Consider the following 15,435-nt stretch of genomic DNA (forward strand, 5'->3'; position numbering starts at 1 on the left):
TAGCATATAATTTTTGTACTACCTTATGTTATTAACACTGGAATCAACGTTACAACGTGTTTTGGCATAGATGGGTTTAATTTTTATTACCACCCTCCTCCCGTTAAATAATTAATTCTAATTAATCTACACCAGCAGTTACGGTAATGAGTTGACTCCTGCAAACTAACTACTGTCGTTTCACGGGTATGATCAAATAAATAATTATTAAATATTATTTCTTAAAAATTGTGAAAGTAGATAACCACCAGTTTTTATTGAGAATATTAAAGCGTATCAGTTTAATGTAAAATTATAATAACAATAATTTGAATAAATAACTTTGGAACCTAAAATACTACAAGAAGTATTACTTATTTTACGCAACATATTTGGTAATAGTGTGAGTGTGCTCCAATTTTTACTTAGAGAAATTTTAATTCTAAAAATATATATATAAACCTAGACCTAGACAGAAATGATTGATAACAGCAAGAAAAAGCTTCCAATTGTATTCACCTTACGAAATAACTAAGCATGGTAGACGTCGCTTTCCCGTACACGGTACAAAAAAACAAACAAAAAGATTTAAATAATCAAATGATATTAGAGTCTAAAAAGTATTTCAGAAACATATTTACTTAAGTTAAAATTTCAGAATTAACTATAATTAGTTTGTTTTTAGTGCGTTTTTTTCGTTTCTCGTGTTGATTGTGCACTAACTTTGATTAAAGATGTTCTTATTTTTCTCCAGATGTTAAATGGACCAGATCATAAAATGATCAATCGTTATTCCATTAAGCTCTTAAACAGGTGATCTGCGTTGTTTACGTGTACGCTCTATTTTATGTTACCTGCAAAGCCATCAAACTGATATTCAAAGATAGCAGTTTGTAGGAACTCGATTAATTGTTGCTTTAGTAACCCAAATTGCCCAGTTTCGTGGCTTTTCAAAAGGGGCAATACGAAAGATTATTGCAGTCTAGCAATTACCCCACAATCCTCATCAGTTGTACGGAAGTTACCATAACAATCTTACTCCGAAAGTAAACAGTTTTCTTAGTAAATTGTTAATTCCATTTTGGCTGTCTATCGGATGTTAAAACAAAATGAGTTATGGCTAGTATGGTTACGAAATGGCAACATTTGTGCCATTACCTTTTAAAATAACATAAAATGAAACAGTTGGAAATGATTTTCTCGCACGAATAATGTGGTTGGAAAATCATTGAACGGGATTTCAAATTGCAGATATCTGACTATAAACAGCTGAATAAGCTTTAATATGTAAAACCACACGTTAACCCTTTTGTGCTGGATATTTCCTATTTTTGGTTTTTTAATGACACTAAGCCCTTGTGAGTACAGCAAAGTTCGTGATATACTTTAGTGAAAGAGTAATTTGCTACCAAAAAAACAAAAAGGATGACAATAGTTTCGAACGTTTTATGTTCACGTACCTTATAAGGGGATGATACATAGAGGAATTCTGCAGTTGCGTCCAGATGCAAACCTTTAATGATGGGATGACCCTCGTCTACAATAACCTCTTCAAACTCTTCGGCTTTAACTGAACCACTGATAAAAAACTGCAAAACAAGAATAATTACCAACAACTGAATAAGAAGAGCATATAACCTTTTACATTCAACGGTATGACCTTCTTAGATCATCTTCAGGTTAATAACTCTCTTTGTTAACAAGAAGATGATCTAAGAAGGTCGAAACGTTCTTCTCAATTTATTTTATTAAAGTTTTCATACCCATACCAGCAGTCTTGAAATACATTTTTACAAGTTATTTTAGCTTACCATCTTCAGTTTACCATCATAAGTTCCTGCAAAGACCACAGTGTGTTGACCAGTTGTAGCGAGTCCTACAGACGTCAAAGTTGTATTCGAATAGACCGCAGCTGATGGCTGTTGGATAGGGATGGAACCGTTCAACTTGGTGGTTTCATTACAGAAGTTTAGGATATTTCCCGCTTTCTGAAATCATGTGTATATTTAAAAATTGGATAAGAGTTTATCAGTCAGGATGTACAATATAGTGTAGATACTTTTTATTTTGTCAAAATAATTATTGTTCCAAAACAAACAAAAGTTAGAACGGAAACATGTTAAATTTTTCTACAGGAATTTATTGAATGTACCAATTGAGCGTCCGTAAATAATATTTAGAAGAAAGATTAATCATTAAATCTAAATAAATATTATATGGACATATTTTTAATTAATTATATTAACAATATACGTATAAATAATTTTTATGTTTTCTAGTATTTCACGACGAAAAACTGTGTATATTTAGTAATCTTTTGTAAGTTGTACTTGATTATAATTTTGACTTAACGTATATTTTTAGGTTATTTTTATATCTGTTTCTCTATAAAGCCTTTTGAATTGAATTATCCGAAAAATCTCCTCTTGAACAAATATTTCTACATGGTTAAATGTCTGACCCTGTGGTTTATTAATTCTGATGGCAGGGCAGAAAACTCAGAAGTAGAGGGCAAATTCACGATGATACAAGTTTTCATTAAAAAAAATGGTTTAATATTTTAAAACTAAAATTTAAAACAATATCTCACCTAAGTTGGAAAACATCAATAATAATAATATATTGTAGCACTATCTCTCTGATGCAAAAGATATTTAACTTGGGTTTAAAAGTTAGACATTAGTGTTTATATGCAATATGATCCACAATTTGATTTATAACGCCATTCTTATTTTACCGAATTTCGAGAAAAACTTTCTATTGATTATGAGAATAAATATATAAAAAATAATATAAAATCCAGACCTGACTGCGACTTGAACGAGTGGCTTCACATAATAGTCGAGCGTATAACCACTGTTACACCATCTTTATAATCGAATGTTAAAAAAAATAGCTAATTTAAATTATTACGTTATTGTTTCCTAACATTTTGAAATCTTGTTCGAAACATAGAGAATTAATAATAATAACAATAAAATTAAAAATCCCACTCAAATTACATTAGAATACGAGACTTCTGCTTGGGAGTACACAATATGTCAATAAGATCTTTACAAACAAAGCGAGCGTTACCAACAGATGTAACGTTACGAATATAGCGCGAAGCGTTACGAACAGAGTGACGTTAATATAGAGAGATATTTGCTTACACGTGTCTTTCTAACAACTCTATTATAATTATTTCACGCGTTAGTAAAAGAAAGGGCGTTTCGTTAGACAAATGATATCATCCATCAACAGCAATGTTGCGTGTAAGTAATCCTTGAATTTAAATATTTTTAGCAATCTACAGAATTACATGTCACATAGACTTGTGGAACACTTTACGTTGAATAAGAAAGCGATAAATATAAAAATCTGCTGGGATACGAGTCGTACATCAATCAAAAGGATTATTGACCTCTTGAGTCTAAAAAAATTGTAATTCGATCTTAAATTATTATACCTTACCCTTAAAAGGAATATGCTTACACTCAAGTCTGTTACTGCTGAAACATTAAGAATAAAACTCTCGCTTACTTACTGAACGACGTATAATGTATAGAAGTAATGCATTATAAAGCCTAGTTTGAAAGGTCAAACTAACGATAGCAAAGAAAATGTTTCTCCTCCTGAAATAACCTGTTATTATTTACAACAACCAAAATATTCTATAATCTGTCTTAATAAATTAACTAATTAACTGATCGAGGGTTAACAACCAATGAAGTAGTAATGTTTTACATACGCTCACAAATTAGATTAACAAGTAGGTAAAGTGTCACAAATGTACCTTGAAAGTTTGTAAGTGAATTCAATTGTTACGCTTAGTGAAGTGGCCATTATTGAAAAAACAAATATTCTGTCATACAAAATTATGGTTATTATAATTAGATATTTCTTTATTATTAAAATGGAAAAAAAAACAAGAGGAAATCCTCAATAGACGCAACACTTGAAATTATTGTAGGCAATATTAAAATAAATTCTTCTATGGGATCTAATTTTCGCTTTTTATTAGCTATATTTTTGTGCGCCAGCAGGGGCTCTACCACCCTACCCTCAAACTGAAATTCTCTTAGACAGGTTTGGAATTAATTAATCCATGAGACCTCAAGTGTGATCAAAAAGAGTTTGACCTCTTGAGTGTAGAACTGTAATTAGATTTTAAATCGATTCATAGATAATGGAGTTATTAAGATGAAAGTTTATACTTGAAAGAAAAAACAAAGCTTAGAGGCGTTCTAGGAGCCGATATGCCGAGGCTAAAAACAATTTTCAAAACAGAAAATTATCTAGCTTCTTATATGTATTTGTTGAGCTATCCAAGAAGTATGTTTTATTTCTTAAACCTCACTATCATAAAAATCGTTAGTTTGGCGGAATAAACCGTAAAATATACTTAATTTACACTTAGCGCTCTCGCGGGATTATCAATAAGTCTGCACGCCTATACAGTGACAATTCTGATTTCTATACATTGTGTGTAGAGCACAGTAAATAGCCATTATGTATCCTTGTGCTTAACAACAAACAAACCTGAATAAATCCGGAAAGACTTTTATTTAAATACTTACTCAAAACTGAACTATTGTTATTACAGTTACAAATATTGTTTACATCATATCTACCTATACTTTTCGGTTTATCGGATTATCATACTCCCCCCTAATTTGTAAAATAGAAATCACCCTTCTTTCTTAGTATGTTTACAGAAGTAATTGTAAAAAATACTCACAATTAAAAGTAATACTTTTTAATTAGATTTAAATACATTTAGAAGAAAAATGTTTCAAGTATTTTATGAAAATATTTATTAAAGTTTTTAATTCAAAGTTCGAAATAAATAACTGGTAATAATAGTGTTCGCATTTCATAGTTACGGTTTACAGTTCTCTGTTCTAATTAAAACGATGTTCGGGCTCCAACGACTTTCAACTATTTATTAATTTCATTCAAAGAAATAGCTCCCAATATTATTTTTTTTAACAACGATACGTCGCTTTTTCTCCCATTCACAATTCTAGTATATTCTTTGAAAGATATTTGGGTAATTTTAGAGTAAAAATGTTATAGAAATTTCCGATTTGTAGTAAAAAGTATGTATGCATCCATACATCAAACAAAAAGTAGGCGGGTTTAAAACTTTTAAAAGATACTTTAGTGAGACTGGAGGAAAACAGAATAAACGCCGTTCATTGGTTAAATTAATACATACATTTCCCGATTATCAAAAGGCTGATACATAGAACTTCACTTAAACTGGTTGATAAGATGAGCAACAAAAAGAAAACTTTACACAACATCTTCATCCACTTACAATTAATTGTATCAAAGCACAGTTATATTAGATATTTTTATTTATAAAACCAACAGAGTTTAACATAAAACTGATCAGTTATTAGATTGTTATCATTTTTCAACATTTGTCATTTTTTCTACAGTTGAGTGACTTTTGCATGCCAACATACATTGTGACGTCATCAAATAATCGAAATAATATATTCTGGCATCATTTGGATCCTTCTTCTCCCGTCTCATAGGAACTGTGAAACTTAACTCCACTTGATAACTTTACACAACTCGAGCCCTGCCTTAAAACCATAATTATTAAACATTTCAGTATAACAAGTGAAGGCAAAAGTACTTACTCCGGGTTCGGGACACTGGTTGATACTTCCGGCTATGTAATCCATATTTCTCGTGAGCACACTGCCGTTGTAACACAAGTGAATGTTCTCTGTGAAACGCTGCTCAATCTCAGCCAACGAGAACACACATAGCGCGGACCTCCGAGAAGCCTTCGAAGTGTGATCCTTACTAACTGCAAAAGTTCCGACGAGGACATCGGATCTAGGCTGAATTCGAAAAGCTGATGCTAGATCGCGACCTGCTGGGCCCAAAGAAGCATCTTGAAGCAAGTTAAAGTCTGTTCCGTCTGGCCCAATACACTGTAACGTCATTTCCGTGTAAGTGTTATACCCTGCGTCTGAAGCACACACTCGGGACAACCTGGTAATGTAACCCCACTCCTCCAGCGCCCTCAAGTGGGACTTTCTCTGCACAGTGGCGAAATAAATAAAATCTCCAGAATGGAAGCCGTAGATGTAGCTAACCAAGTAATAATCCCGCAGATGAAAACTAATATCCATCCTCGCTATTGTGGAGAAAGATTTTTCGATGATTCCAAAGAGGCGGCCATTGCCCTCTTCAAGGCTCCTACTAGTAATAGCTGGGACCATGTCTCGATAGGGACCTAAACGGCTGTTAGTCGTCGCTACATACAGAACCCTGGAGGGGTAACCAAAATATCGGGCAGGTCCGATAAATGCGTAGGTAGAAGAATTCTCGTCATTGGCTGCTACTGGAACAGGGACCAGTTCCTCGGCACTTGCAATGTTTCCAAGTTGATGACGACGACAAGCCCCTTGATGCACACTGCCACACACGATTAATTTATTAGCCTCACTGTCAATTACCAGAACTTTATTAATGTTATTGGTGTCCATCTTCTTTTGGTCGAGACAGTCGGTAGGAGAACAGAGAGTACTGTCCTCCACAGGTCCTGTTCTGACATCCATCTCCAGCTTCAATGAACTGTCGAACTGGTACAACCAGTTGATAGCGCCAATATACACCCGTCCCGAGTCCCGGTCTATCACCACATGTGTGAAGTTTATGTTTTCGTTCAATGTTGTGTAAGAAATAACAATGGAAGGATCGTGGTTCGCAAAGACGTAACACGACAAAGTCACCCACATCAGAGCTAGACTTTGGCAAAAACAAATCCAGACGTGACACTTAGTTCTCCACACACGCCGATCATCCAAACTTGTTCCAAGACACATCTTAGATCCTCTTTTCCGAACAAATAATCATATAGTGGAATATTACCAGACTCCCTAAGCGACAGCTTCGCATTTTGTCTTGAATGGTTACCGACAGCTGATCCACCCAACAAGTTTTCTTCTAACCATTATCTGAAATAGAGACAAGAACATCTTGTTGAAAATTCTATACTTTCTCAGTTTGTATATTGCCACACACACAAATTAAATTGATAAGTATAAAATTCACAACATATTTTACCAAATATAGGGAATATAACTAACAACAGAGATATTCCCAAAAGGTTTTTCACCTGAACATCTTATAACGCAACAAGCTAAATGGGAAGCGAAGAGATCCTGTAGTTTAGGCCTATTTCTATTTCTGAACTCCGATCCAAATAAAAGGACAAGTCTGCAGCACCCACTGCTTAAAGGTGATAGTCTTAACTGAATAACAGGACTTACTGTTATTAATATAATGCGTCAACAGCTTATTACAAAATCACATCCGGGATATTCCATAGTAAGTTATCATGCAAATATTTTGTTTTTTACCTGAGAAAAACATAACCATATCGTTTGCAAAACAGTGGGAATTTTCTTATTGATTTCACATATAATACGAACTGTATTAACCTAATTCTCTCTGAGGTAGCGGTTATAATTAAATAACTAGAACTTATTTTCGGAATTTTTCGATAACGTTTTGCGTTTTTGTTTCTCAATTGTGCGTATTGGTTTTGTATTGTATTATATTTTGTACTTGTATTTAGTTAGTTATCACCATTAGATTCCATGAAGGAACATAGGGCCGCAATCGCTTGGGATTCTTCAACAGGTATTTAAGTGAGTAGGTTGTTAGCCCACTACACCGAGCCATCCCTAATTTAGTAGTGTAAGACTAGAGAGAAGGCAGCTAGTCATCACCACCCACCTCTTGTGCTAATCTTTTACCAACGAATAGCGGGATTGAACGTAAAATTATAACGCCCCTATGGATGAAAGGGCGAGTATATTTGGTGTGATGGGGATTTTCAGTATACTGGTCTAGGAGAACCTCAAATGATATTAACAGATTTGGATATACAAAGAAATTCTCAGTTTATCGTATACAGAGTTCACTGTTTTCTTCGAAAACGTAACCATAAAAAGATTACTTATTTTGGGCTATTCTTTCATAGTAAGTTAAGACTTTCTTAAATTTTTATTATACCCTAACAACACGGTCGTTCTAGTAATTAGTGTACGCTCGTAGGTTGTTTGAAAACGTAAATATAATATATACATACGCATACATATTATGCGTTTGTTGTTGTTAAGCACAAAGCTGCCCATCATTGGTATTGAAATCCAGTTTTTTACCGATCAAAACCCTTATACTTATCACCGAGTCACTGGAGAGGTATGTGTAATTACTTATGGCAAGGCTGTTAAAGCTATCTGCCGACGTCCCTCATTTCCTTCCACTGACCAGAGGTAAGACAGTGAGCAAATACCCCACCATCTACAATTCGCTCTGAAGGAATGACTATCACTGTAAATTGACTTTCTCTTTGTGTTGTAGTTTCTTAATTTCTTACCATACCATTGTAAATCTTCACAATCTTTTTCTTTCTTTAAGTTCTAATTGTGAACATTATATCTAATTTTAATCACGGAAAAATATAGGCAGGTGTATTACCTTTTGTAGTCAGTGTAGTCTAGAAACACCTATTGTTTCATGAAACAAATTATAATGTACGCACAGCTTAAAATGCAGTGCGCTATCGCAAGGACTCGAATTTAAGTAGCTAGCTCCGAAATACAAATTCAACCAATGTCCACGTACGTCTAGCTAGAACTTGTAAGTTGATTAATTCGACCCTACACGATCTGTGAACACACGCAGATAAACTGCTCCGGTTATAATAACGTAAGTGGATATTTGGATTTCGAGCACTCTCCAACAATATCTTTAATCAATTAAACTATGTACAAAACAAGCGTTTGGTTTAACTTCGTTTTAGTTTTAGTCTTATCCTGCAATTAATACCTAACGTAATAAGGCTTAGTACCTTCTTCATATTGCATTTATTTTTCTTTCAATTCAAGGAGTTGCTTTATATGATTAAGTTATTACTTATTTCTTTTTTTCCAAATAAGTGCCGTTCGCGAGTTTGTTCGCCTGTTTTTGGTTAAACTACTTAGCGTGGTGTACATGTATCGAAACTCTCATATTATCATTTCAATGATAAAAACAAAACAAAAACGTTTTATTAGTCGGTGAGTCTAGTTATGTTATTAATAATTTCACTGTTTCTATCTAAACTGAACTTCGTTTTTAATTATGAAAGAAGAATAGATTTTATTTCTTTGTTCTTAACCAACAACAACCCTACTTACTAATCTTAAAGCATAATTATTTTCTTCACAATAAAAATCATTTGGCCTGCAGTCTCGTTCGTAATCACAGTGATTAGCAATTTTGCTGATTGCCCACCTACGATCCTCTTAAAGATTCCTAGCGCATACGAAACCTCAGAGCTGAGCGTACACTTTCCACGATGTTTTTGCAACATTTACGCCACATGTTGAAGAGATCATAGACCTAATAGTGCTCTCAAGGTTTTCGGTTTCCTCTTTGCTTTGGTTACTCGGCTTTCATTTTGAGCAGCTGGTCGAGAAGCGCTGTGTAATTATATAGCAGCTGGTGTGTATTTATGGTAAATAAATTCCCTTTATTTAAGTCGAACTGATGAGTTTGAATCTAAAATTTTAGTAATGTAAGTGATATATTCTTCCAGTAACCGAATTACTTTAATTCTTTAAATTGGATGATTTCTACTAACACTATTGAATTTTGTAAAATCTAACAATATGCAGAAATGTGTTCTTAAACGAAATATACTCTTAGTTTTAAATTAGAAAACAAGTGAGGATACCTTTACAACGGTCATCACGTGCGATGACGTCGTTTAAACTGTATGCAAGAACGTGCGTTTTTTTACATTTGTGGCAGGAAGAACGAAAAAGTAACGTATATATCTTTTGTATTTCTTTCTCAGAAGCTATCGAAAGAGAAGACGATTTCTTAAAAGTCGTTAGAAAATTCATGTTGTGAGCTGTTATTCTCTGTGTTAGTTGGTTTTTCAAACACAGGTCCGGCAAAACTTTTAGTTCGTTTAAGGAAAACTTTTGTGGGTTATACAAAAAAAAACCAAAAAAAACTAAATATTACATCACTGTCTTGGCCTTTACTTTTTATTTGTTTTACTCCAGACGATACAAGGAAAAAACACATATTTGGTTGAGAAAGATAATTGTTATTACGCTTTGCTAGTGTAATATCTTTGTCAAAGCTAAAGCTTTTTTGTAATTTTGTTCCTTTTTATGTACATTCATCTCTAATTATTTCTCTCTCTCTCTCGAATCAACCGTTTCACCTCGAACAACAAAGGAATAGTTTATAAGTTAAACAACCGTGACTGTCGCTTATTTCCTTTATAAATGTGTGTTTGTGTATATATTTCGATAAAAACCCTCATAAACATTTACAGCCAAAGTAGACAAAACACACTGGATGATAAGAAATTCAGCATTTTTAGATTTACAAGTATTTAAAGTATTATGGATAACAAAACATATTACGTTCTGAACTCATGTCTTATCTACTTTCACCGTGTTCGTACTTGGTTTAAAATGTTGCATCTTTCTTAATCTCATCATGTTCAGCCTAAAAAGACTGGTTGATAAAACCAGATCTTTCAAAGTAACTAAAGATCTGAATGGTACGAGTTTAAAGATGATTATGTATAGGTTATTAAACGGAAGTCAGGCTTACAGAAGATCGTCCAAGTGGTGAAGAGAATATTATAACTATAACGTGTATGTTAGTGGTTCGCGACCCTCAGCAGGAAAAAAAAAATACGCTCAGCACTTCGGGACTGTGGGGAACATTGAAAATGATGGTCACATAGCAAAACAGTAGCTCAAGGTTTCGCAGCGAATGCTGTTAACACAATGCTTCCATTTTAATCTATCGAATCAAAATAAGGGACGAATAGGTTCGGATAGCCTTCATGTGGAGATTCTGAATCAAACAAGTTTACGTCCCACGACAATTGGTATGTATATTACCACTTTTACTAATAAAGAACAACGTTTCGATCTTCTTATGTCATCTTCAAGTCAAATCGTTGTTCTCTGCTTTATTAGTAAAAATGCTACTATCCATACCAGCCGTCCCGAGATACATTTTTACATCAAGTGGGTTTCTCGTCATCAAGGCACTTTCGTCCCATTTTCTCCTTTCCGATTTTAGTGTATTGAACAAAAAAGATTCGTTTTATCAGACTTCACGCAGCAGAATCGGCAGGTAAAATAAAGGTGTGAGTGTGAAGATAGTGCAGAAAAGTTATTCTTATACAGCCACACTGAAATGTTGCATATTTGATCAGTTAAGAAGCGCAGTAATTTCAACGGAAATTCCTGACTTCGCATTTCTTAAATTACGTCGTCAGAGAGGGAGACATATATATATATATATATACATACACACACACACACACACACCTTTTTTCTCCTCTTTGTACGTTCGTTAGTTTCTGGCGTCTTGTCTCCAATGGCAACTACAAAAGACTTACAAGGAGGAAAAATGCCCTTGACATCTCATTTTGGTCCAGCATGGCCATGTGTGTTAAGGCGTTCGACTCGTAATCTGAGGGTCGCGGGTTCGAATGCTCATTGTACCAAACATGCTCGCCCTTTCAGTCGTGGGGACGTTATAATGTGACGCTCAAACTCACTATTCGTTGGTAAAAGAGTAGCCCAAGAGTTGGCGGTGGGTGGTAATGACTAGCTCCCTTCCCTCTAGTCTTACACTGCTAAATTAGGAACGGCTAGCGCAGAGAGCCCTCTTGTAGCTTTGCGCGAAATTCAGAAACAAACAACCATCTCATTAGGACCAGTAACGACAAGCCCCTTTGAAGCTGGAGGAAGAACTAATATCTCGAATGCTCCCCCACAAACATACACACACACTCCTATCAATCAAGAGAACTCAATAACTTAGCCGATGATGACACTTCGGATTAGGAAGAAAAGTCAGGACGAAAACTGCTGCGATTGGTTACCTTAGCGAAATACGTTTACGTCTACGTCAGCAAAGTCAGCTGTTGCCTGGAGTCAGTCAGATGAGCCTAGTGGCAGTGATTAATAATGAGCTGTTGACCATGCGTCGACTCCTTTCAGGACTACTCCCCCCTTTATTATTCTCTGGTTTGACTTACTGCTTGATAAAAGGATTTACGAACTGTAATCTATGCAAGGACTTAAAAGTATGTTTCGTGGAAAACCTTAACGTTGGTTGTTAATAAAGTTAACCCCAATAGTTTTCGCGGCTTAATCAAGAAAAGCATCTTCCAATTTCCATTTTTAATATTATTTTTAAGCCCCCCTCCTATAAGGTACGTATTTATAGAGAAATGCAGGAGATAAATGGGGTTTTTCAACTAGAACTAGAGGACGCCTTATGAGTACGTCGACTAGACCAACAGGCCAAACACCCCTAGGGTTCAGGTTTACCCATATCTAACATTGAGCGACACTGACCAGAAACAGAGCAGCCAGCCAGCAGAACCCACCAGCCCAAAGACTTCCCACTGTACTCCGAACAAAAGTAAAGGACTAATTGATACTTTTATAACACGTCTACAGCTAAATGGCACGGCGTGACCAGGTGGTTAGTAGCGCTTGACTCGTAATACTGAGGGTCGCGGGTTCAAATCCTCGTTATACCAAACATGCTCGTTCTTTCAGTTGTGTGGGCATTATAAGGTTATAGTCAATCCCATTATTCATTAGTAAAAGAGTAGCCCAAGAGTTGACGGTGGGTGATGATGACTAGCTACCTTCCCTCTAGTCTTACACTGCTTAATTAGGAACGGCTAGCGCAGATATTCCTCGTGTAGCTTTGCGCGAAATTAAAACAAACAAACCTATAGCTGAACCTTGAGCTATTCGAACTGTAGACGAAATTGTTTGGACTTGTCTCGTAAGAACTAGATAAAGTACAAAAAGAACTTATGAGTATTTCTAAAACAGTGCTTCTTAAACCTTTTCCAATATCATTCATTCCTATACATTTTTCACAACATTTCACTCATCCCAATTCGAAAAAGGACAAAAAGTACTAAATGATATGCAAACTTCTTTATTGTGATCTAACTATACATCAAACTACAACTAGAATGAAGACAACAAAAATTTAATTTATTATCAAATAACAACTAGAATAAATAGTAATAACTACTGACTTTTTCCCTCTTGAATTTGTGTAACTAACAATACTCATTCACCCAACTGGGAAGCTCTAGCCTAGAACATGAGCATATAATACAAATGTGGAACATGATGCACTAGTTACGTATAACCAAGCAAGGAACAAATAAATGCTGTATAATACTTGTTACGTATGATAATTTATCCCGGACGATTTATTATGTTACGTATACTAAGTATTAGGGTTTGAAACAGACGGAAATTTTAGTTTGAACCAACAATATTCTATGGTCTATTGGTGCGTCGATTAAAAAACCTTTTAGGTTTTGATAACAGTACTGTAAACCATTAGCATTACATACGTACCTAGTGCACTGTTGATTCTTACACTCAAGAATCTTCTACAAATTTAGAGAACAGGAGGTGGGACATGCGCAATACACATTTAACAATATACGTTACATGCATTAAACTGAGACAAATGTAGACAATAAAATAAATATATAGCAGTAAATTATTTACATACTGTACCATTAACTAATAATGAAGAGCACGGTCTTGAAATCGACAACATCAAACATTATATCAAGCACTCCATCAAGGTGGGAAACACAGTCTATTAGCAAACAACATATTACGAATAAATTGAAATCATGACTGATTTTCTGTCGTGTTGTATAATATTCAGTATTAAACTGAACTTGTTGGAAAGTAAATCGATTTTACTAAGACAATTAAAGAGGAGGGGGACCTTTATACAGCTCATGTAACAGGAGAATTGGTTCAGAATATTGTGAAAAAGCCCATTTGTGTACAAACGTCCCTGATGTTGAGCTAAGAGACGAGTAGGTAATACAAGGTAATCAACATAAGCACCATCAACCAACCTCTGTACAAGCGAATAGGGGAATTTGACCGAAATTTTACAAAGCGCACGTTATTCCGAAGTGTGGAGCTCATTTTTGTAGTTTGCGAACCGCGAATCCGCAGTCTGGAATTGCTCTAACCACCAGGTCATGCACAGTTTCCGACAGATTTTTTACTAGTTGTAACGATATAATAGAATGATTCGTTTTAACACCAAGTACATTTATTTAAATGTAGAAGCTATACGATAGGACAAATTAACATTAGGGATAATTACGATAATCAGTTACTGAGAATTTCTGTTCAATTTAACAACAACGTTATTAATTTAGATGTGTAATACACACTAACTGATGAGCGGTTGAACATACAGCTTTGCTCTATATAAGAACGACTACATAACAATGGTTTTTGGATATGTACAACATACAACTGCCATTGAATACTCGTGTGGTCAACATTTCAGCCAAGCGAGCACCATTACCACAGTAAAAGACAAAATGTCCGCAACCAAGCTTAGCTTCTTCAAAAAAAATTGACAAATTTTCACCCGTCGTCTTTATTTAAAATTGTGGAAATTCAGGTTGTTTGTTGTCTTCAGTAAAATTATTCCAGTAATTATTGTTACTACAAAGTAGTAAAATACACAAGGTGGCTCCCTTTCAGTCGATTAAGCCATAACCGTGTTATTCTCGTGTACAATGTTTTTTTGGGTTTGTTTCGTAATGAACGTGAAACGTAAATTCAGTTCCAACTGATGTAAAAACCAAACACAAAGTTTTGTTTTAAGTTTCCTTGTTGATAAAATATATTTTATTACATTGGACAGCTTCACAGTAAGTAACATCAGTTTTAGAATAACTACTGTTCTAAACTAAACAGTAGAACAGTGGCTGTTCTAAAAACTATTCTTACTTACTATAAAAGCTGTTAATTGTAATAAAATAAATACAAAGTCATTTTCAATAAATTAATCATTTTTCCAAATAAATGTAATCATTTCCCTTAAAGTATATTAATCTGTAAACGTCATATATCAAGAAAATTTGAAGTAACAAAAGAAAAGCCAAACAGTAGTATCTCTAAGCTTTTGGCCGTTCCCAAATTACTTAGTCTTATAATGGATCAAACCAATAGAAATTAATAGACTGAAAAGAAGGGCTACTATTATTATCATCAGTAGAACGTAAATGTTTTTGTGTGTGTCACAGAAATTATGAAGTTATTTGAACAAAACAAAAAAAAACAAACTTACCCTCTTTCGATTAAACCATCGACTAAAGGTAACAAATGCATCTGATAAAGGATGGTTGTTTGTTTGAATTTCGCGAAGCTACTGCGCTAGCCGTCCCTAATTTAGCAGTGAAAGACTAGAGGGAAGGCAGCTAGTCATCACCACTAACCGCCAGTGGGATTGACCGTAACATTATAACGCCCCAACGGCTGAAAGGGCAAGTATGTTTGGTGCGACCGGAATTCGAACCCGCGACCCTCGAATTACGAGTCGAACGCCTTAACA

At 34.7% G+C, this 15,435-nt stretch overlaps 1 protein-coding gene across 6 annotated transcripts in view; it reads right to left on the bottom strand.

The window, feature by feature from the left end:
- The window catches only part of LOC143253298 (plexin-B-like), a 133,858-nt gene that overhangs the window by 47,801 nt on the left and 70,622 nt on the right, over positions 1 to 15,435 (bottom strand). For all 6 annotated transcript variants that reach the window (XM_076506946.1, XM_076506947.1, XM_076506945.1 and 3 more), the window contains 3 exons: positions 5,613 to 6,941; positions 1,791 to 1,967; positions 1,440 to 1,568 (listed from right to left, as the gene is read on the bottom strand). In XM_076506946.1, coding sequence (XP_076363061.1) covers positions 1,440 to 1,568; positions 1,791 to 1,967; positions 5,613 to 6,809 — 1,503 coding nt within the window. In that variant the 5' untranslated portion in view covers positions 6,810 to 6,941. The remainder of the gene's footprint in view (positions 1 to 1,439; positions 1,569 to 1,790; positions 1,968 to 5,612; positions 6,942 to 15,435) is intronic.

Source organism: Tachypleus tridentatus, chromosome 6, assembly GCF_004210375.1.
Source record: "Tachypleus tridentatus isolate NWPU-2018 chromosome 6, ASM421037v1, whole genome shotgun sequence".
Classification (NCBI taxonomy): Eukaryota; Metazoa; Arthropoda; class Merostomata; order Xiphosura; family Limulidae; genus Tachypleus; species Tachypleus tridentatus.